At 37.8% G+C, this 25,137-nt stretch overlaps 1 protein-coding gene across 3 annotated transcripts in view; it reads right to left on the reverse strand.

Moving 5' to 3' along the window:
* Positions 1-25,137, reverse strand: part of CHL1 (cell adhesion molecule L1 like) — a gene marked incomplete at both ends in the record, with an annotated part of 81,402 nt that overhangs the window by 40,230 nt on the left and 16,035 nt on the right. For 2 of the 3 annotated variants that reach the window (XM_082847480.1, XM_082847478.1), the window contains 6 exons: positions 4,687-4,818; positions 11,685-11,869; positions 16,399-16,519; positions 18,317-18,364; positions 19,318-19,488; positions 20,550-20,672. In XM_082847480.1, the coding sequence (XP_082703606.1) occupies positions 4,687-4,818; positions 11,685-11,869; positions 16,399-16,519; positions 18,317-18,364; positions 19,318-19,488; positions 20,550-20,672 (780 nt within the window). The remainder of the gene's footprint in view (positions 1-4,686; positions 4,819-11,684; positions 11,870-16,398; positions 16,520-18,316; positions 18,365-19,317; positions 19,489-20,549; positions 20,673-25,137) is intronic. The other variant, XM_082847479.1, reaches the window with a different exon arrangement.

The following is a 25,137-nucleotide window of genomic DNA, read 5'->3' on the forward strand; positions in this document are numbered from 1 at the left end:
TAGAAATTTGATACAACACCGCAGGACAATGTATCTCTTAAGAAGCATCAAGATGAGTAGCTCTTACAAGTTTTTTAACGTTAAAAAGAATTGTGTCTTTGCTCTCATCCTGTACTCTCACACCCTACTTCGAACTTAACAAATTTCAGAGTAAACCCCATCATGCTGTTCAGTTCTTATACCATTTGCCCCATGGTAAACTGAGTCTGCATAGCATTACAAAAAGAAGAAATGAGACTATGGCCTCCTGTTTGGGTGACAAGTAATTAAACATTGCTCCAGGATGCCTTCTGGGATAGGTATGGAAACTGCAGAGTATTGTGGCATACAGACTTCCAGGAGCTTCCAGAATTCTAGAAAAATTCTAAAATTCTTTATCAAACAAAAACCACTAGTCCTGACATAAGTTGTCTTTGGTCAGCTCAAAGGGCAAACATGCAATATAGGGAGAGAAGCTTCAGCTCCGGAATTAATCATTTCAGTTCCATTTATGGCTCTAAATTCACTTGGGTTGTGTCCTCAATCAAGTAAGTAATGTCATCTCTGAGCCTCATTTGCCACATCTACAACCTGAAGAATCAAAGTATCTCCTTTGCAGGGCCCACTAGGAGGCTCAGAAATATTGGATGCAAAGTACTTGAAAAAGGTTAGGCTTGTAATCAATAATAGTAATCATTTTGATTTAATTTTCAAATATTCTATATAAAGGATATGTAATTGCTAAAAATATAAGCTTAAAGAGATTTCAAACCTTTTAGTGATCCACTGTCATCAAACACCCCAATTATAAATGGTTATGACCTGTTGGCAGGGAAGCAAGGGGAGCTGTGGAAAGAACACAGAACATGGGTTCCAGCAATGTGGCTTTGGTTCTAGGTGTGCCATTACTCAGCTGTGCCATCTTGCATTAGTTTGTCCTCAGCCTTGATGTGCTCACCCATCAACAAACGTGTTGGCTCTATTTTGTGTATAAATCCATAACCTACCTGTTACTACTACCAATCTAGCCCAAGGGCCCAGTATCTTTTAGGCAGCTCCTAATTGGAGTCATACAATTGCTTCTCCATTCAGAGGCCAGAAAAATTCTTTGTTAATAAATTAGATCCTGTCACTCTTCTGCTCTGAATCGTCCAAGAGCTGCCCACCTTACTCACAATAATATCCCAGGCGCCCTTTTGGACCTCTCCCTTTACATATGATGTGGTCCCTGCACCTCCGGACTAATCTCTCCCAGCACTGCCCCCTCCTCACTCACTCGGCTTCAGCCATACTGCAGTCCCTGCTTTTCCTCAGCACTCCAAACACACCTCAGGTCTTTACACTCACTGACCTCTCCACCCTGAAAGCTCTTTCATAGGTAGTCGCATAGCTGCATCACTCTCCTCTTTCAGATCTCTACTCAAAGGTATAACCACGAGGATCTTACTAGTATTATCCTAAAATCGGAGAGCAGGTCTAGGTCCTGGACCTCTCTTACACCCACCCCTTCCCCAGCTAGTTTTCACTTTACCACATTGATGTGTTTATTCTTCTGTTGCTTATCTCTCCCTACTAGAATGTCCGACTCATGAGAGCTGGGACTGTCCGTTTTATTCACTGCTATCTCCCAAGCAACAAGGTCAGTGCCTGGCACAAAGAAGGCATTCAATAAATGTTACTGAATGAAATAATCAATCTGTTAAATATGAATAATCGTACTCCCTTTAAAAGGCTCATGTGGGGACAAAGCAGTACGTGAAAGTTCTTCGTAAACAGCCAAGTGCTATTCGAATATAAAATTTTATGATTCTATGTTCCAGAAAATCTGCATTTTTTGTTTTAGCACCCTTAACATTCTTTATAAACAAAAGTTGTTTTCATTTCTGATTTACCTGAAGTCTTATTTTTCATTTCTTATTCTGTTCTCTAAAGAGATGAGGAAAAATGTCTCAAATTGAGGAAACTAATAATGAGGGCTGAAGTGTCATCAACAGATGAATGAATAAAGAAAATGTGAGATAACTGCTGTATTTAAAATGGACAACCAAAAAGGACCCACTGTAGAGCACAGGGAACTCTGCTCAACGTTATGCAGCAGCCTGGATGGGAGGGGAGTCTGGGGGAGAATGGATACCTGTATATGTATGGCTGAGGCCCTTTGCTGTGCACTTGAAACTGTCACAACATTGTTCATCGGTTATACTCCAATATACAATGAAAAGTTAAAAAATAAATAAATAAAAACAAGACAGATTCACAAAAGCAAAAAAAAAGTAGAAAATGTGAGATACATATCTATCTATCTATATATATATATCACACACATATGCACACAATGGAGTATTATTCAGCCATAAAAATGAAAAAATCCTGTCATTTGTAACAGCCTGGATCAACCTTGAGAGCATTATTGTAAGTGACATAAGTCAGACAGAAAAAGACAAATACTGTATGATCTCACTTATATGTGAACTATAGAAAACAAAACAAAACAAGCTCATAGATACGGAGAACAGTTAGTGGTTGCCAGAGGATGGGCCAAATGGATGAAGCGGGTAAAAAGGTATAAACTTCCAGTTATAAAACGAATGTCATGGAGATGTAATGTACAGCCTGGCAGTAATAGTTATTAAGACTGTATTGCATATTTGAAAGTTGCTAAGACAGTAGATCTTAAAAGTTCTCATCACAAGCAGAAAAATTCAGTAACTCTGTAAGGTGACAGACATTAACTAGACTTACCGAGGTGATCATTTTTGCAATATACACAAATGACAAACAATTATGTTGTACACCTGAATCTAATATAATGCATGTTCGTTATGTATCAATCAAAAAAAGGAAAGAAAAAAATTTTCAGAACTGTTCATTGTTTTGCCAAAGTATTTGTATTTTAAATAAGTAGGCACATTCTTTCTTCTGAAAGCTATAACAAGACAGAATTGAAAGTGATTTTGTGTTGTTATCTGCTGAGAAAGTAGATATGGTCATACTGTTATTTGACAATTTCTAGATTAATAGTCATAAGCTTGTGTGAGTAATAGATATTTTAAAATAACTCATTTTAATTTTCAATCTCATCATCGAATATGTTCAGTTAGTATTTGCTTATCATTGACACTGTACCTATTGTCATACGAAGAAAAATGAAACAGATGCGTTTCTCAAAAATAACAATGAGCACTAAGGCTTCCTGAGTATTTGCTACGTGAAAACAATAGTAAACAATACTTTGGAAGTGCTTTTTGCATGGCAGTCACTGTGCTAAACATTCTCTGTGTGTGTCATTTAATCTACATAAAAATCCCCAATGGTTGGTGCTATTTTCATCCCCATTTTACTGATGAGGAAACAGGTTTTAAGAGGGTCAGTAATACACCAAATCACACAGCTAGTAAATGGTACAGCCTGAATGCAAACAAAGACCCTCTGGATCCAGAGTTTATAAACTTTCACAATGTTCTACAGATAAGTAGTATCCTACTTGGTAGACTCCATCGGTCTCTTTCAATTACAACCAACTACCATTAGTTCCATTCTGCAGTTGAAAACCTAAGCTTCAGGAGATTCCCAGCTGTATGATCTTGAGCTGTTTAGTGAATCTCCGCAAGCTTAGGTGCACAGCCTAGTTGGGACTCCAGGTCTATATGTCACCAGGATGCCTGCCCTGATACGAGTGGGTCTAGGGCAAAGGAACTAATAGAATCAACACACATATGTCTCCATATTATAAATGCTCTAAATCAAGCTGATCAATTAACCAATAAGATCTGTTCTATTATCCTACTTTAACAAAGACATTCAAAATGACCAGGGACGGGACTTCCCTGGAGGTCAAGTGGTTAAGACTTGGCCCTCCAGTTCAGGGGATGCAGGTACATCCCTGGTCAGGAAGCTAAGATCCCACATGCCTTGCGGCCAAAAAACCAAAACAGAAAACAGAAGCAATACTGGAACAAATTCAATAAAGACTGTAAAAATGGTCCACATCAAAAAAATCTTAAAAAAAAAAAAAAAAGACCAGGGCTCTAGGTTCAAATTGAGGATTTGGGACTTCTTGGAGCTCTGTGCTGCAACACAGTGGAGTAGGGAGATTAGGCATTCAGCCCTGGTCCATCCCTTCTTTTCCACGCCCAGCCCATGTGGGAAGGGCTCAGAGCTGACTGCGCAGGGGATTTTTCTGGTCTTGGGTTACTGAAGCTTTGTCGAGAACCTGCAGTGAGCCAGGTTCAGGCTTTGCATGTCACTTTGGCCCTGCGGACTTCTCAGATCACGGAGACAGGCATGCCATAGCAGGTCCTTGTAACGAGCAGAACCCAGTGAGGAGTCCCTGTTGCCTGGATCCAAGGGAAGTCCTAAATTCCAGCCTGTGCTCTCAACCACTAGGTCCCTGTAGCTGTTTCTTCTCAGGGAGAGGAACCTTCCTCCTTGGATGCATCCTCTGTATCACTCAGTTGTCTTATTTTTTAAACCTTATTTTTATATAATTAACGTAATAGCCCCCAAAATATTATTTATGGCTTTTCCATAAATCTCAGCATAAATCAAATTGCTTTGAAAGATGCAATTTTGGATTTCCTGGTTAGACCTGTCTTGTCAGTCCAGCCACTTACCAACTCCACTTTAGCCATAACGAGGGTGTCTAAACACTGTGTCCCAGCAAACCACTGCCTTCAGCAGTGCCTCACAGTTGGTGTTTTCACTTACTCTCAATTGGGAAACCATTGACTCTCCACTTGATTGTAGGCTCAGGTTCTCCTTCAGACTCACACAACAGGATACCACTGCTCCCAGTGCTGTACACGCCACTCTGAGGTTTCTTTGTCCAACGAGGGGGCTCTGGAGATAAACTGAAGAGCTCATCAACATTTTCTATATCACAGAAGGTCCAAAAATGTTAAGGGCTGTATTTCTAGTATGCACCAGCAGATGGCAGACACAACAAAGTGTTTCACACTAGCTGTTTTTCATAAATGTTCTCTAAGGCAAGATGGGCATTGTTTTTGCCTGGAATAAGGTTTGTGTGTGGTTATGTGCTTTTATGCGTGTGTGTGTTGCAATCTGGAATCTTAGCATGTGTAATACAATCAACACACTAAAAGTAGTTACCTACAGTCACTGTATTTAGCTACACGAGTATCTATCTCATTACAGAAAATGAAGGAGGGGTAAACATGTGAAGTTTATTGAGTGCAAGGCATCTAAAATGGCTGATATTCAAGAAATATATTTTGAAAATTTTTTAATGAAATTAAAATGTTCAGCCGTTATTTAAAATATTTCGTAATTAATGACTCTATAGCATTTATCTGTCCATATGTAATTATCTATCTTAAGAATTTGGGAGACATTACTTCCTAGAATTTTTTTTTTTTTTTTGCAAGGGGGTGGGAGAAGGAATCCTAAAACCAATATTTACCTTTTTGCCTTCAAAACAATGGAGGAAAAGATAGATTTAAATCATACACTTGTATCTTTCTATGCCCTAACGCTCCAATCTTATAATTCTAACTGGTGTGTTTCAGTATAGAAGGAGACATTCTTTAGTGCAAACATTACTGTCATGTTTTGTCACCTTAAGTATATTACTATGTCAGGAGTGAAGAAAAGATTCATATTAGAGCATGGATGGTTTGGATAATTTGATTTCAGAGAAAAATACCGGTAGGTAGTAATTCCCATCAAGTGTTGCTTATTTTCCCCCAAGACATTTCTGGATTTCCATTTTTAGTCAAAAAGGAAAGTCTTTAAAATACATATATGTATAAAATGAAAAATGTCATTCAAACAATTTTTTAAGGAAAAGAGGGATTATGTGGGGAAAAAAAGTCTATAAATTCACCAGGGAAAACAAAAATATACAAATATCCTAGCAAGTTTAAGTCCGAACAAGAGACATGGCTTTGTAATTATTCAACAGGGTGTGGACTTGTTAAATTCCAAGTTATATATGTGTCTTCATAATCTACAATTTGTAAATATTTAGTCATTAAGTTTAAAATGCAGTAGTCCAAATTATAAACTGCACATGACCTCCGAGGTGAAGGGTTTTAGCTTTTGTGTGTTTGTCTCCATTTTTTATGTGAGTGTTACTTTCTTTTGGTCTTTTCATATAACCACAGTGAAATTAAACATTTGAGTTAGAGAAAAAACATGAAATTTTTCCTATTCACAGTAGAAAACTAAGACTATTGCTTTCAGAACATGTAAAAATACAGGAGATCATGGGGATATAATATATAGCATGGTGACTATAACGGATAAATAATACTGTACTGTTTATGTGAAAGTTGCTAAGAGATTAGATCTTAAAAGTTCTCATCACAAGAAAAAAATTGTAACTATGTGGTAATGGATGAAAATGACACTTATTGTGCTGATCATTTTGCAATACATACAAATATCAAATCATTATGTTGTATACCTGAAACAAATGATGTACTATGTCAATTATATTTCAATAAAAATATTTCAATAAAAATAATAAAGGATACCATGTAATTATGACCTTTCCCTAAATCTTTATGAATAATAAAATCAAGATTTCCATTTCTATTCTCATCCTACAAATTTCATTAATCCTTCGGTACGCGGGCCTCTCACTGTTGTGGCCTCTCCCATTGTGGAGCACAGGCTCCGGACGCGCAGGCTCAGCGGCCATGGCTCACGGGCCCAGCCGCTCCGCGGCATGTGAGATCTTCCCGGACCAGGGCACGCACCCGTGTCCCCTGCATTAGCAGGCGGACTCTCAACCGTTGCGCCACCAGGGAAGCCCTTAAATGACCATCTTATCCAACCATTTCACCTTACAGATGGAGTACTGAGCTTTGGAGAAGTCATCTAACTTGCCCAGGGTCACCAGGAAAAGAAGCCCCACTTTCTCTTCTTGCCTTTCCATGGACCTGCAGACCTATTGGATGATCAGCACCGAGACTCCGAAGTAAACGTGGTGTTATTTCTAACTCATTACTATTTCACTAATTTGGATCACAGGTAGGAACCAAGGCTAAATAGCTTTACCAACTTTCACTCTGTGCTTCGAAATCCACGCTTCCGCAACAGCTATCAACTGACTCAAGAGGTTTTGCGTATCCACTAGAAATCATCGTTAAACTGTACCTGAACCCCTTCTCATAAGCTTTGTTTATAAATGTTTGGAAATTTGTTTTTATGCTTCTCATCCCTGTTTCTTCTGAAGAATTAATCTGTTCCTGAGCAAAGGTAGAATTGGCCATGCAATGTGAAAGGGACTTCAAGCCTGTCTTCTTCAGAGCATCTTCTTCTTGGGCCTGTCACGCCACTGCTCTCAATTCCAGCCCAGACTGAGAATCTCACAATTGGGATCCGTAGTGAGAGCACCTAGACTAGATCACCAGATGAGTGATCTCTGAAAAACCAGGGCAGAATTGTTCTCTTTCTGATGACTCCTCTGCTTTGTATAGGGGAACAAAATCTGTCACCCCAAAATATTTCTTTGGCATGCAGATTACTTTGAGCTGAAAATAATCAAGGCCCAAAAGACTCAGGAAGAAACTCTGACCTCCCCGCTAACCGCCTAAGATAGTTTAGATAGAAGGCCTGTTTCTGGAAGAGAGCTACTACAGAAATATCTGCGAAGAACATGGGCCAGTTGTGGTAGGGGGAGCTCTGCAGGGCCTAGAGATTAGAGTCCACTCTGTGGCCCAGCAAACATCTGCATACCAAACACTTGCTCTACCATCTCCAGTCTTCCTTGGAGATGCTGTCCTGTCCCCCTCTGAAGTCCCAAACATCCTCTTTTGTCTTTAGCTGAAGACGGTATTTAAGATGAGGCTTGGGCCACTTGGGTGAGTTACTCAGTTTTTCTGGCTCTCTCCCATGTATACATATTATCACACTTTTGTTTTATTTTCTCCTGTTAATCTGTCTCATGTCAATTTAATTCTTAGATGAGCCACAACAAAATAGAAGGAAAGAGGAAAATTTCTTTCTCCCCGACACTGGCACAATGAGAACAGATGCTCGTGGGGTAATTTTCAGTTGAACTGAAATGACTGATCCCCAAAGATTCCAGTGAAAAAGGCATAGAGAAAAAGGAAGGGGCCTTGGACAGGAGGGAATCACTGACTTCTGGTCATTCACAATCTCATAATTTCATACCTTGATTGAACATATTTACCTCGTTGCTACTTTGTTGACAATAGGACGCATGGTGAGCCTGAGGACACGGGTACAGGATAGGAAATGTCTGGTGGCTGAAGTGAGGCTAAGGGCATGCAGGGACAGAGAACAGATTTTTCCAGAGGTTGGAACATGCAACCCTATTCCTGACAGGTAAGATCTATTTGAAAGGATGAAAAAAGGGCTCAAGAGAGAAGAATGATTAAAATGGAAAACTCTGAGAGAAAACAACATCACTGAAGCCCAGTCTTTTATCTATTATCCTAAAATCTATGGTAACTGATGAGGGCTTCCCTGGTGGCGCAGTGGTTGAGAGTCCGCCTGCCGATGCAGGGGACACGGGTTCGTGCCCCGGTCCGGGAAGATCCCACATGCCGCGGAGCGGCTGGGCCCGTGCGCCACGGCTACTGAGCCTGCGCGTCCGGAGCCTGTGTTCCGCAACGGGAGAGGCCACAACAGTGAGAGGCCCACGTAACGCAAAAAAAAAACCCAAACAAACAAAACAAAAAAAAATGTTAGCTATGGTAACTGATGAAAGAAACTTATGTTGAAACTTTACTCATTTAGTCATAATTGTAAATTAAAAAATACGATGATAAATTTCTCTCACACTGCTCAAAACTGAGATGCAAATGTCTGAACATGTAGAATGTGATAAGCAAGCTAATTAGAGATGTTTTTCACTAGACGGAAAGCAAAATAAAACAGGAAATTTGGTACCTATGAAACATACAACACAGGTTATTTTCTTATAACAGATTTCTATAAAATATCTATATCCTAACAAATCAAAAATTATTAGGTTCAGCAAACTTGAGTTTCATTGCAGCTTTCTGGAAATAAATTTATTTGAAAATGAGGCTTTCTTAAATAGATCAGTGACTGAATTGCATTTGAGTTCATAACATCTTTTTAAAATGCAGTAAAATTATGGGTATATGATTATGTATAAATACTTTCCTATTATACTTACTAAGTTTCAAAAGCCTTACATGATAACAATGTTTGTGCTGTAAACTTTTGTACCGTGACTTTATTTAATCAGTGGAAATGCGACTATGGTCATACTTTGATTTCTGGATTTGGAAAGTTTTAGATGCCATTTTAATAGATCTCTTTTCATTGAATGTGTAATATTATATTTAGACCATGGATTCCTAGAAAGCATAGATGTGCCTCAGCAAGACATCCCGGCTGTTGTTGCTTATACATATTATAGGATTTGAAAGTGCAGTTTGTTTTCCTATTTAGAATGTTGTAACCTAAATTACAGAGTTTGATTGTGTTTAGTAATAAAGAAGAAATATCACAGATATAGAGAATACAGTAAAATACATGCTTTTACTTAAGCACAGTGAGTGTTTTCAGAATGGGCTAGATTTTCAAAGTTCACAATAACATTGCTCTTTTCCTATATGGCTAATCCTTGTTATTTAATTTGAGTTTCCAAGCAAGAGACAAAGAAAGGGAAAGAAGAAGGTGCAGCAAGGCAGAAGAAAATTGAATGAAAGTGAACTCATCCGTCCATATGATTAATGAAGGATATATTTACTGCTTTCACACTTAACAGAAAAAAGACTTCTTGAGCTCAGTTTGCTTTTCACTCGCATGGGTGAAGAAAAACTCCTAAAACATACAACTGAGGGCTCATTTAGTAGTTTCTCATTAAGGATAAAGGATTAAATGTTCCTCATAAAAACATTATTTACATCTCAATAGTGCTAATAGCTGTTTTATGAATAGTGAGGACAATTTGTTCGGGAAACCCATATTCCTTTGGAGTCCTATAGTCAACCTTTTAAATTGTGTAATTAATTTTACATCCTTGATCTATTTTTTCCTTTTGCAACCTTTGCAGTTCTTTTGAAAGCTTCAGTCTTCTAGTCAAGAAAACCATGGCCAGATTGTTAAAATATTCAGCTACCGTAGCAATGTTCCAGCCATCTGGAAGGATTTCTAATAGTCAGCAATTCGGAGTACGAGCAGCTAACAGTGAGACCTGTCTGGTTCCTGGGTATGTGCTGGTGGGGGCGGGGGCGGGGTCAGGAGTTACAGAAACACACCCCTGTTGCATGGTGTAGCCATATTATGTAGAGGCATCAAACGATGACTAAAATTAGAGAAAAAAAATAAATCTCTCAAACTCTTCCTCTCTGAATTTCTTAGTGAATAATTTAATGTCAGAGGAATATGTCACTGTTGGCAAATGTTGCTATTTATCCATAATACCAGGCTTTCTCCTATAAAGGTTTTGCTTGTGTGGAACTAAGGGAAACGATATTCTCATCTTTGGTTCTTCATTCTTCCTAACTTAACCAATCACACACGTTGAGAGAGGTCTTGGAAATACGCTGCTCTTCCAAAGAGCAGCATGATTACAAGTTATCTTAACATTTACTTGTGAATATAATTTGTGTCTGAGTATTTTTTTTTCCACTAATTAAAACTGTGGGCCTTTACTTAGGCATTCCTTGTGCAAAATGAAGCTTTAAGAGGTGAACTTTATTGGAATAAAAATGGAAGCCTTAGAGCACCAGTTCACTAAATGGAAACCTGAAGGAGACTATTCCTTTCAATAGTTAAGCCCACACAGCACTAAATAAGTACAAATGCAGTCATCATCCCATTAATTTGATCAATACAGTCAAGCAAACCATACACAGAAACCTCAATGTGATCAGAAGCACAGAAAATAGTCTGCATCAATCAAATTCACAGGACGACTAGGCAACCTTTATATCTGCCCAGCAGGCAGAACCCTGCTGTCTACATATTACATATTACTACATATTACCACCTTTTTAAGTGGTGACATCATCACCTACTTATTTCTATGAGTACAATGAACAAGAGCCCAACTTCTATTGCTCAAAAGGCTTGTTTACAGAAAGATGACTTGAATATAACGTGTTTTTCTGGACCTTTTGACAGAGAAATAACACTTACACCATACTGTCTATGTTTCTTTCCCCATTAGTAACATATTAAACATCATCTGAACCCAAGATATGGACCCCAAAATAAGAAAGAACTAAGACAATAATTTGTCTGACTCCCTCAATTCATTGGTGAAGAAATGGAGGTTCAGAAAGGTGAAGTAAATTGCTCAAGGACACAGGACGTTAATGACAGGACTCGGAAAGTCCAAGGTCTCTTCCAGGCCCATCATCATACTTTCTCCCATGGTAAGGCTTACTTAAGCTTTCATATTATGCAGTGTCACATGTATATTAAAATAAATTTTTCTTCTCATAATATGGTGATATAGGAGATTAGGGTTAGTGACTATTCAAATAAATAATGGAAGTCATCTGTGTTCAGTCCCTAACCAGAGATCTTTTCTTGTCATTTGTCCCTTCTATGTGGTTTTGTGGGGTAAATGACAAACCTGATTAATTGAAGTGTAATATATTCCATTGCTTTCTCTAGAATTAAAAGTTGAAACAGCTTACCTGTTTTAACATATATGCATTAGAGGTCGACTACATATGGATTCCTTTTTTTTTTTTAAATAGAAGAAAAATAAATCAACGTGGGAAACGTACCTTCTACTATAACATGAAAATCATGAATGGCTGATCCCAAGAAATTGTTGGCTGTGCAGCGATAGTTTCCTTTGTCCCGATAGGAGACATTCTCTATCTTCAAAGTTTTGCCATAATTTTCTTTTGTTTCTCTTCCCTTTGGTAAATCACCTCCCATTTTGTTCCAATCAACCTGTGGAGTTGGTCTGTGAAACAATACATAAATGATAAATTTATTTTAAGTGAAAAATAAAAAGTAAAGAAATCCACAGGACACATCCCTCACTGTGGTGCTTTCAGGTCTGCACTCAGAGTTCCACTGAAAAACATCAGGCTTCCCAGTGCACAGACCTGCCCACCACCATCCATGGTGAACATCAGGGTTGGATCAAGTCTCTTTCATTGCAAGCTCCTTCACTAAGCTGCTTCCTCAGAAATCCTCTATTTCCTCTACTGGGAGGGCTAACTCCATGTAAGTGCTGAATAGATATGGTTAGATGAATGACAGATTACTGGGCCTGTAGAAATATTACAAGGTATTTTTCAAGTGTGCTATCTCCCTGTGGGTGGTTTGAAAGGGCCAGAAATAACGGCCCTCTTCCCTAGAAGAGTTTGAAAAACACGATGAAGGAAGGCCCAACAGCGAGCAGCGGGAAACTGTGGTACCCCCTTTAATCCTTATGAAGCTGATATTGGACAATAAGACTCAGATGTAGGGGCCCAGCGTGCTGTCTGCAACAAGGAATAGCTCATTATAGGGCAAGGTGGGCTCTGCAGCACAGACCTGGCCACCCAGGTAGCTTTCCACCCTGATGGGGAATACACCAATAGAGGAATTAACCAAATCTCCCTTGCCTAGAAAGATGAGATCACCCAATCAAAACAAACAAGTGATAAAAGAACAAAACAATAACCAGACTGATAACTTGTCACACACAAACACAGTAACATTTTTCCACCTTATTTGGGTAGAAAGCAAGAAGGAGGAATCAAGCCAGCTGCGTTTAAAACAGAAAAATCCCATCTCATGAAAACCAGACAATTGGGAGAAGTGGGACCCTCTAGACTTTTGTGATTTAAAAATGATGTGGAAAACACTGATGCCTGATTTTAACTGATGGATTTTTTTTTTTTTCTCCTCTTCACTTGGGCTATATGACTGAGTGGAAGACACTTTTGTTGCTTTTATTGATGTTTTTTTTTTCCTTCCCACTATATTTCTTTTTATCATTAATACCTGAAAGTTATTGAGTATGTTCTAAATGTGGTCATTATTATCATCATTTTACCAGTGAGGATTCTCAAGTTCAAGAAGTTAATTTGTTTAAAGTCACTGGGGTAATAAATGACACATTAGAACTTGAATTTGCCTGACTAAACTTGTTCTTTTGATCAATGTGTTCTGTTTTATTTGTGCTTTTCCAACTCTTTTTTTTTTCCTTTCTAACCACGTATTCTTGGAATATAGGCTTGTAGGGAACTTAGTTACTAGTTAATTATTGAACCATTCATATTGTTTGTGTCAATTATCTTAAATTGTATTGTTAGGCGGTGGTTAAGCTAATTCAGTTATTATGCAAAAAATATTAGAGGTAAAGATGAAGGTCTTTTACACACATCTAGTCTCTTCCCCTTCCCTCGAGGCTCAAGTACTTACCAGCCTTACAGATCTGGAACCACTACCTTTATTTTACCAGGCTTACAGTCCACGGCACACTTCTGCAGGAAACAGTAATGATGCTCAGACAGGCAGTTGTGAGAGTGTTAGCCGTTGGCTTCCTGAGCATACCACCCAACAGGATGCATAACCCACGCCTCCTAACTGCTTGCTTTGCACTCCATCTGTCAAAATGGCCATTTGCCAAATTACAGGGTGCTCTGGACCTCAGTTGCTCCAAATCAGGAGTTTTTCGTGAGTCCATGCTTTAATAGTACAAGCATCTCACTTGCTGTAAAATCTTTTTTTTTTTTTTTTTTTTGGTTAGGCCTTGGAAACCAGTCTGATCCTCTAATACCTATTCTTTGAAAGAACAGGATAAAATGATTATCTGTAAGTATCATATGACTATGAGACATAATTCATCTAAGGACACATCTATACCATTGCAAGAACATCCAGCGATATTCCTGCTAATTTTTTTCTTTTTTTTAAATTTAATAAGCATTTACTAACAGCACTAGAACAATAAATTTTTGAAGGAAAATATATTGCTTGATCCATTTTTATACATAAATATACACCATGTCATCATCTCAAGCTTTTGTTCAGGTCTTTGCCCAGCCAACTTTAATTCTTATACTTCCTTTGTTTGCAAAAGAATCGTACGTAGCTTAAACTCGTGAATTTACAAAACAGAGAGAAAAGAGAGAAAATTTGAGCCCAACAGTCAGCAGAGGGAATTTGCCTTTAATCCTACTGAAGCTTTCACAGGGTGTGACTGAGTGTGCATTGGCCCATGAATATGGTCTTTTCCACTGAGGGCCTCACTGGCTGCACTTCTTCTGGGGAGGGAACGCTTTTCTTTTCTGAATGAAATTCACAACATCATTGTAACTATTCTCAGTTTCCACCTTACAGAATCTGTAGAATCTGAACCCTTCAACCTTTCCCTGTGAAAGCCTTCCCATTTTACTTAATAGTATCAATATTTTCATTATTAATAGCCATTTTCTGAAACATCTACTATAACCCACTTCTTTAGATTCAGGGGTAATGCCATCCTTTGTTCACCCTGGCTTTAACTGAACAAAACAGTTCATTTGCTTGAAATATGCCAAAGAAGTTAAATTTAGAGAGAGTTTAGGAGACAAATAGGATCGAATCCCAGCCTCCACTTCATACTAAGTGTAGAGAGGTGAATTCAACTCTCTGGCCTACATTTGCCTAAGCTGCAAATGGGAGTAACTGTCATGAGAAACAGTGAGGATAAAATGAGCTAATGTACATATGCCAATGCCTAGAGGGGTGGGATAGGGAGGGTGGGAGGGAGACGCAAGAGGGAGGGGATATGGGGGATATAACTATACGTATAGCTGATTCACTTTGTTATACAGCAGAAACTAACACAACAATGTAAAGCAATTATACTCCAATAAAGATGTTAAAAAAAATGAGCTAATGTATGTAAAGGGCAAAACGTACCGTCTGACACATAATAAAGAGGACAATGTCCTCGTTACGGCAGTTTAAAACTTCTAAGGAGAAAATTTTTCAGGTACTCTAAAAGTTTTACAATGTATCACCTTCACCTGAAAGGCAACCAGATCAGCCAGGATTCCCAACCCAAACCCACGATGAGTAAGAAGAAACCACTTCAGGTGAAACTCTTCTGACAAGGCATCAGGCATCCTCAAGTTCCTGAAGACAACACATATTGACGTTCACTTTCTTCTTCTATATTGCTTCATGACATTGCATTTTCCAAAAAGCACGTGAGAGCCTTTCTATTATATTGAAGACAATCCATGTAGTTGCCGGCACACTCAAGAGGTAAGTTATAGCATTTGTGAGAAATAGGAGAAAAGGATTACTGACATATTCTCCCTGCCCAAAGAGTCAACCAAGAGTAGTGATGAACCCTGAAAGAATTTAATTTCTACCACTATAAACGCATATGAATAAGAACAAAAGAGTAGGCAGTTACCAACATGATTCAAACTGAACCTGAGTCTTTCATCTCCTCACATAATACAGAGACCAAATTCCCGAACAGAGGCCATGTCCCTGCACGTCTAATTAATTTACGATCATACACTTTGGCAATTTAAGACAGATAAGCAACCTGAATATTTCTGCTGGATGGAAAGAGAAATTTACAAAGCTTAGGGGTTGTAAAACCATTAAAATCTGCTCCTTTTCTTCATAATCCAATTTAAAACCACCCATTCAGAATATACACTGGATTATGAATGAGTATGAACTTCAAACTCTAGTCCATGAACCAGACGCCCAGCTATGCAAAGCCCTTAGTTTACGAACTGATTATGTAAACTTGGGCGCTAGGAAGGTGGAATGTATTTTCTCATGGTATTCCCAATGGCAGGGATGGGTATGTGGTGGTAAGCATAGAAGGATGATGATAGGAAAAAGGTGACCTTGTATGACCAAGTATTAACTAAGATGGTCCCTGTTTACGTTGACTTACGGTAATAAAGTCACAATTTCAAGAGGTGACCAAGCGAAGACTCCTTAGCCTTTACTTGGAGGATTTGGAAAAGTGTTATTTCTTCAGTCGTGAAAAAAGTGTTGTTCATGAGTTCTGATGTAAAACTCTCTTAAATTGCATGATCTGGACCTGCTTGTGTGCAAAGGACAGGTGGGTGAAATAATAGATAAATAGGGCTCCGTGGAACCTGAAAAGACATTAACAAGCAGGGGCAGGACAAATACAGCTGAGAGACACAAACCTTGCACTAATAGTGATGGGCTGACTCCTATCAACCTCATGCTCTAAGGATGGCATCCCACTGCTGACTGAGCCAAGGAGAATGCTGTCACTGACACCTCCATTCACACTTTCACCAACTGACAGAGAGATCTAATTATAAATCAATCTCAGTCACAGCCTGAAATCTGCAGAATGAAGTGCAGATTACTTTCTCCAGGGATGTAGTAACAGGATTTTTTTTTTTAAAGAAATCATTTTTAAAGATGCATGCAGGCACACCCTTCACTGCTACCTTATTCTTTACAGAACAGAACGGAAAAAATCAGGAACGGGGTCAAGTTACTCACAGGCCTTCAGCAAAACACTCGAGCAGCAGGGTGTCCCCTTTGAGGATGGTAACGGACGACTCACTGCCACTCTCCGGAGAAGGCAACAGTAGTCTGGGTTTCCTCTGCTTGATTGAATTTGCTACAAAGCAGAACAGAAAAGGCTCAGATTTTTTTCTTTTTCAAACTAAGAAAAGTAAACTCCTTTGGCACTCAATCTTTCTTAAAAAATATTTAACCATATGGACCTATGTGTGTGTATGTATATTTACGCACACATTTTAATTTATTTTCACACATTTACTTCACACGTTTTTCACACATTTTAATATACTCCCATTTAAATAGATTCCACTCATACCACGAAGCATGGGTTGCCCTTCAGATGCATTAAGTAAGTGTTGCATCAAGTTTTATGAAGGTTATGATTTAACCCACATCTTCAAATTCAGAAGTTCAAACACTGTTCAAGATAATTAGTTTCTTGATGAAAGCCCTTAAGTTAATTGACAGTCAATGGTTTTATATTCTACATTTTAATCATACATGTTCATGTTTGATGGCCATGTGTATTTTTCTTTAATTTAAATGTGCCTAAATATTTGACAAGCTTCCTGGGCCCTGCACCCAGAAATTCTAATTCAGGAAGCCTGTGGTGCACACCAGGCATTTATCAAGCTCTTTAGGTGACTCTACTTGCAGTCTCAGGCCCTCAAAGACAAACACTGTTGTAGGAAAGACTCAGAAGCATTCTCAGTAACTGGGTAAGGAAATGTTCCATTTCTTATTTTCCTAAGAATACTTTCAAATACAATGGAAAATGAGGAAACTTCCATTTTCAATGCAGACTTTGATTTCATTTCCAAGTGTTCACACAAATTATGTTTCACATCCAATATCAATGTAATTTGACGCGATATGCAAAGAGTAAACAGGTGTCGTGCTGTTGTCAGAGTAGAAGAATGAAAATTACTGGCAGCTCTGTGTACCCTGCTATAGCTTCCTTCCAAGTGTTTATTTCTTGAAAAATAATTTTGCACATGTAGTATGTGCAATGATTTTTTTCTGACTGCTGGAAAGATATGACAATATATGTTTGTGTTATTGACCTCAAAGGAAATGATGTTGGCCATATATACCTAATCAGTCCATTTTCAAACTGAGGGTGTACCAAGAGCAGCCCTTATCCAGCCCTGCCGATGTTACCGGTATATTAGATATCCAAGCATGGAGGGTTCAATGCTGGTGCCAATTTTAAAAGGAATATTTGTCACATTCAAACAAATGATTCTTTTCTTTACAGAGAAACAGCCTACTATATAATTCAGGTTTACTCAGCCATCTTCCATAGAACACGACTGTGGTAAGTGCTCTATGGGAAACACAAAAAAGTAAAAACCTTTTCATAGACAAATGAGTTTGGAAAATGCTGCAACCTATATTCTTTCTCAGTGAGTCACAATGGACAGCTGTGTATTAAGTACTCCAAGAGGTCTTGCACAGAAAATAACCATCTAACTTTCTTACACCCAACGCTTTCCCTATGTCTGTTACACTCGACCAGTCCTTTTTCCTTTTCTTCATGTAACAGCTCTGAACCACACTGCTGATCAACCAGGAGAGACATTTTGGGAGACCTATAATAATTACTCCATTAAAAATGTGTTATATATGTGTATTTACTTATGTTAATTATATCATCTATAAGTATATAGGTGTATTTATATAGTTATGCATTTATAAATAGCACTCCTTTTTACATATATTTAATGGGGATGGGAGGAAATAGAACCCTCTACGCTAAGGAGTTTTCCTTACTAAGAATATTAGTATTTTAATAAACTCACGACGGTATTAAAGGAAAAATTCAAATTCTAAGATGACAATGAGCTACCGTAGGTGAAAATAAATGTCAACATTCTGCACGTCATCAACTTACCCTTGGAACCAATTTCTGTGGATGAACTCGAGTCATTAGCATGCTTTACTGAAATAAAAAAATGGAAGAAAAAAACTCACAAACATAATGGTAGATGCAGATATCAAAACAGAATGAAAAGCCATAGTTTTCTCTTAGAAAAATTAAAAAATGAGATATAACCATGCTTCACTAGAAAAGCACCTTTGGGGATATAGTTGAAAAACATTTATAACAAGCTTAATCTTGAACTACTACAGATGAAATCCAGGTGGAAAAGATACAAATTATAGCTCCATTAAAGAGAACTGAGGTTGCCAAAAGGATGCTATAGTGAAGCCCTGGCATAGTGAATCTACACACAATGATGAAAAAATTATGAACCAAATTAGACAATGGAATGGTCATGCCAACTTTTGACTCCACCAGAGCCAATTACTCAGTCAGTGAACTGCTGGAGATTATCTCCGCCCTTTGAATCTATGGTTCTTTCTCCCACTAATAAGGACTGTTTTCAAATGTAGGAACCCAGACTGGCATCTGCAGAATTAACTAGGAAAGAGAAGCAATTCAAATAAGTTTGCCAATTTGGGAAGGACAAAAAAGCTTGATGTGATAAAAATCGTAATACTGCTTCTTTTTATTTTTGACTCTGTTCTTTTCTTCCACATTGTCAGCCTGCCGGTTTATCCAAAATCACAGAGATCCAGAGCCTGAGACTTGCTTAGAAAGTCCCTGGAATTTCCTCGTGTATTTCGCCCAGGGGAAATGACTAGACCTTCCAGACGTCAAGTGAAATACATTTGTACTGTGAATTGAGATTTGATTTTCTGGATGCAGGAGACAGAGCTACCGTCGATGTACAGCTGCAGATGTCTCTTTCATTTGGATGACATCTCTAGAGTTGAACTAAACACTGGTGGAAAATATCAACCCAGCTCTAACTGGCTTCAACCAGAATAAAATTATAGACACATTTGTATCCCCCATTCATGCTGGCATGAGAAATTATTTGGACTTACAACTGTTAACTGTTAGTTTCATAGGCATTTTCTGCACAATAGTCCTTAATCTTGGGAATGCAGCAAAGCAACAGTAATCATTCCGACTGTCTTTTTCTTCCACATTTGCGAAGTACAGATCTCCCTTTTGGCTCATGTATACTCTTTCATCTTGTTCGATGTGTTCTAATTCTGGAAAAGAAATATCTTGTCATTAAAAGGGGCAACTGTCCTTTATCATGTCTCATCTCCTTTTTTCATTGTCCTTTCCTTTATATTAATTTTATTTTATTTTTCATGTCGGCTCTTCCTATTCCTCTCAAGTCTGGTCTTACTATAAAAGCAATTAGTGAGTAAGAAGTAAAATACAAAAAATAACAAAACCCTTGGGAGTGCACTGATCAGTCTGGGCATTCTACCTCCCCTGACCATCCAGGACTCTACCTGTGCTTTATGGGTCTGCACTGGCTTATCTGAAAACTGGTCCAATTCAGATAATGGCCTAATTATTACTCTTATTTTATTAGGATCATATATCTTTAAAACAAATTTCCACAAAAGTGTGTCTCAGATATTAATCTCTCTTCCATGGATGCAGCCTGGAAAGTTGTAAGATGAACAGAATCTGCAACTTGGGCTGCAGCCAAGAGTAGCTTCTTTTGCTTTCTTTCAAATGCTGTACGATTATTATTTTTCTCTGTGGGACACAATGGGAAAACATTTACAGAGCGCTGCTAAGGCACATGCCAGAAGTAGGCTTTACAAGAAACTGGAATTCCAACCCAAGAATTGGTAAAAGTTTTTGACAAATTAAACACAAAAGTTAATACTAATTTCTATGTGTGTCACTGTACGAAGTGGGTACAACATTATTAAAAGGGAAATTTAAAGCTAGCAACACAGATACAAGCCATCCTCAGTTTTGACATGGATAATATCCCAAAGGTAAGTAAATTGTTTGGAATACCAAAGTATTTCCTTCATAGACATACTTTATCACATCAATAAAATAAATCCTCTACTCTTTCCAGATAGGACAAAATCAAGAAACATATTTAGTGGTTTTCTAGTGCTTTCATGTGTATTTAGAACTTAGAGAAGACAACAGATAGAAATAGTTTTTAAAATCTACTTGATTTCACATTGACAACCATATATTAATTTTTTATCTTTATGTTAGTTATCAGTATGTTAGTTTACATGATGCATGAAATTAAAATGTCCCCTTATGGATACAACAGAACATTACTTACCAATATTCATCCAATAAATGTGTAAAGGTGGGAGGCCTTTGGGAGGGTTGCACGGGAGGACAATTGGATCACCCTCCTCCACTTCAAGAGGGTCAATTTTTTCTTTTGGGAATTTTGGAACATCTGGTATAAAAAATCATTTAAAGACATTATTTAAAATTTATGTTACAAGTAATGTTTTAACGTTACAAGTAATATCTTAAAGCATTCTTTTTAAAAATTAGAGCATTTTTAATAAATTCAACACCCCAAATCTTGGTTCTCGTATCTCTCCTGCAGAGGAAAATACTGTTAAAAATATGTGGTGCATCCTTCTACAACCTTAAAAATATTTCTGCATCTGTAACTGTAGACAACAAACGTTTTTGCTCTGACATCAATAAGGCAACAGTATGCTTGTGCCTATTTCTCTGTGCAGAGATGTAAGCTGTGAGTCACAGGAGTCGCTCGTTTTAAGTTTTGATAGATAAGGAATCTTTTTTCTCCAAACCCTGTGATTTATTTTTAGGGAGATACTTATTTTCTGTCTTTTGCTTTATTGTAAAGCCCTTGAATGTGATTGGCAAATATTCCATTCAGAGCATAATCAAACTAAATAAACAATTCAAAGCCCACGTGGGGAAAACGGTACCAATGCAATGAAGAGCCAAACATGATCACTATATGTTGCAGAGAGAGTCATTCACATTGAAATCACTCCCAGTAAATGAAATATTAAGTGAAATGGACTTGATGTAGGAAAGGAGAGTTTGCAGTATTTCAGCATATTGTTTCTTTCCCATGCTGGAATCAATTTCCTAAAAATCAATGCATTGGGACTATAAGTCACAGCTGGGTAGAAGTTGAAATCCGACACCAATGCTTGATGTTCTTATGAAGTGATTTATAAAATAGTTTTAGGAATATTCAAGATATATTCTTCCTCAACATTATTTGTACCTTTCCACTTTGTTATGGGAATTTGCGTTATAGAATTACTCAGACTCTGATGGACGAGAAGGACCTTAAGAAGGTACTTATAACCTTCCTGACCTGATGGAATTTATTAGCAGGTTTTCCGTCTCTGTATTTCATTCTTAAATTATGGTTCACAAAAGATTATCATTATTCTTGGGAGTCTAAAGATATACTCATTCATTGTAAAATTTCTTCTTGAGAAGCTTTGTGCAGTTCCTGTATATTTGTTCCCTTGAGCCTCACCCCCTAACCTAACTCTTTAGTGATTGAGGGAATTTGCTGACATTTCTTATCGATGCACTAGCTGGTTACAGTGAATTGCTTTTTGTCTAAATTCAAGGACCTTTCAAGGCTTAACACTGCAGGGGGCAGTGTGGTTATTACACTGCCTTTGCCAGTTCAAAAGGCAGGCATCAGTCATGTGACAGTCCTCAGTGGATTCCCTCATGGTCAACTCATTGTAACAGATTTCTCCTGGTGAGTCTGGAAATACATTTGAGATGGTAACTATATTGGAATCATCCTTTTGCTGTAGGTAGCATGAAATTTCCATCAAAAAATGGGAAAGAATGCTGAGTACGTTCCCTACCTTTACCTTGTAGATAAAGTATCAATACCACCTATTTGGTAAAGACTTAGCTTTGACGGACAAATGTTATGCAAGTCATTTTGCAGAAAGTATACCTTATGCAAGTAAAGTAGAGTAACTTACAAAACTAGTATGTACCCTAAGCTCCAAATTCAAATCACCTTTTACTGAAACTTGCTATAACTGAAGCCCGGTGTTTGCTGGTATTGAAGTTAGCTGTGTTGCATGGCAGTTACTGAATCTGTTTATACACAGATACGAGCAGCAAAAGAGGAAGGGAAACATAGATTAGGAACTGGAAGGAGCATGTAATCCTGTTCTATAACCAGCAAACTTTACAGTGCCAAATATGAATATACAGTTTTCTGGGTGGTATCTATTGTAAAGTAGCTAATGAAGTTGCACAAAGCCCTAATTGGAAAGCCTCCTCTTCAGTAAAAATTTAATAATTCAAACAGAGAGTATCGCCAGTGAAGCACTATCATCATTGCATTAATTAAATCTACATTATAAAATTCTAATTACAAAAATGTAACTACGTTATTCAACTGGTTTCCAAGGCATCAATAATAAAAAATAAAATAAAATAAAATTTAGAAGTCTACAAAACCTTTATCACACACACACCATAAATGTTTGGAATAGCTTTAACCAAAGATGAAATTAATACCTGGAAACAAGGAAGAATATTTATATATTTAATAATTTAAGGTCTAAGAATAAACACTGTAAAGGACATAAATTTGTCAGGTTTTCTTAAGTCTTACTCTTTGACTCTGAAACTATTTAGCGAGCCTGATGCAAAGCTAAAAAGTGAACATGTTAACATCCACAGATAAATGTGAAATTTAATTACTCCAACTTAACAGCAGGCATGAAGTTAATTCAAATAAAGAAATGAGTCTATTTAAAAATAACTCCAACCAATGACTTTTGCTAATTGTGTTTCTCTGGTATAAACATTAGCATTGTTGAGTCTGGACAGATGCAATACTTTAAAAAATGAATTGTAAACAATTGTTTTTCTTTTGCGTGAGCCAACTACCCTGCTTTAGCTTACCAAAACATTTCAAATAAGTGCTCCATCATCACCAAAAACAAAATAATTTGTGTTTCAGTAAGACTGGACTTGACCATGGAATGGTCTCTTTGCAAAGGGATCAGAACCAACTTCGACATCAGCATCTACCTAAGTAGGGCTTTAAAAATGTTTGGAAATCCCATAATAATCAAGTCTAGATGAAGCTATAAACATTTTGTCCCTATCAGTCTACCTGCATCAGAAAATCAAGCAAATCATAGCACTCATCTCTTTACTGTTCTCCAGTAACTTTCCACATTTATTATTCAGTGTAGCAGACAGATTTCTAGTAACAACTCCAAGGGTACAATTTCCTGGAAACCCATCTAGCATGAAAAACCTTTCCTAGAGACAAAGTAGCTGCATGCTAGTCTTCTTATTGGAGCTATCAACCTGCAAATACAAACTCTCTAGGGGCTCTACAACTTGAGGTGCTGACAATTGGTTTTGAAACTCATCATCTTAATTCTTTCAACTTAATATACTGAAAAAAATAACATCTCTGTACTTGAAATACAGAAGACTTCTGAAAAAAGTATTTTTTATCTATAGGATAGCCTACAGGATAAACTAGGCTCTAGCCCAGACACTAAAACTAATGGCTATGTAGCTTCAGACCAATATCTTTACCCTTCTGTGCCCCCTTTTACTTTTCTCTGGCATCCTAGAATCCTTTCAACTCATCTCTCTGGGGTCCTCAAAAGTCTCACTAGGTTAGAAATTTCTTAAGAGCAATCTGTAGAGTCCCACCATTCCAACACACTTAACGGTAAAGAACTGTAATGAAATGGCATCAGAGTAATTTAATTAAATACAAATCTTTCTAACTAATCACTTCAATGAAAAGATACTGGTGACTTAACCACCGTCAAGTTATGTAAACTACAGATTATCTTTCTCTGGCACCCAAAGAATAAAATCAAATCTCCCTATATTCTCTACCTCTCTGTGAGTCTGATAATCACTGCCAAGGTATGTTCAACAAAGAAGTATAACGCTTTCTAACTCATCTAGAAGATGTGTCAACAGAATGATCAAAGCATAGGCAACACTGTGTAGCATCGCGTTATACACTGCTCTGGAGCCAGCTGCCTAGGGCTGAATCCTGGCTTCACCACTTACTATGTGACCTGAACCTGTTACTTAATGTGCTTCAGTTTCCTCACTCATAAAATGGAAACTGTCATGACACCTAATACATTGATTTGCATCAAAGTTTAAATAAACAATTTCATATAAATCAATTAACATAGTGCCAGGCACTTAAAAATCACTCAGTATATGTTGGCTCTTATTCAAATGTTTTCACTTTGCATGGTACACCCAGCCACATTGTACAGAGATGAGATGGGCAAAGAGACAAAGAGCTTTCCTTTGCTGCTGTTTCTGGTTTTTCGCGTAGCCTGTATCATAACAACTTCTGCAATTTTATGCAACTATTTGGAATTAACTTTATTAAAGAAACTAGGGAGGGGGCCAGAGGGAAGAAACACTATATATTTCATGGAGAACCTATGACTTGTTTAATGCATTATTCTGTACTGCCCTTCCTATGCCAAAGAACTTTATCTATTTTGACTTCTTGCTGTTTACAGGACTGGTCTGGAGAGCTTTTGAGTGCGTTTCATTTCCCTTGAATGTGCTCGGCAAATTGCTTACAGGCTGGCACCGTTATCATGAATGCATGCTACTGAGCTCACATGCTGTATCACCCTTAACTCCAGTCTCTGTCTGCAAAGAGATTTAATTGATTCCCATTTCCTGTGGTGTACCCCATTAACCCACTCAGAAGTACAGAGAAATAACATTGCCTTTCAGCCTATGAATTCACAGTAAGGAAGGACAACCAATTCAGCCCATTTCATTCTAGTCATTCACATACTCTGACGGATGAGAGCAAAATCCTGGGCCTTAATTAAACCTTTAAAACTCTAAGTTGCACTCTCAACTGAACAAATTGA

This window comes from Leucopleurus acutus, assembly GCF_964270905.1.
Source record: "Leucopleurus acutus genome assembly, chromosome: 10".
Classification (NCBI taxonomy): domain Eukaryota; kingdom Metazoa; phylum Chordata; class Mammalia; order Artiodactyla; family Delphinidae; genus Leucopleurus; species Leucopleurus acutus.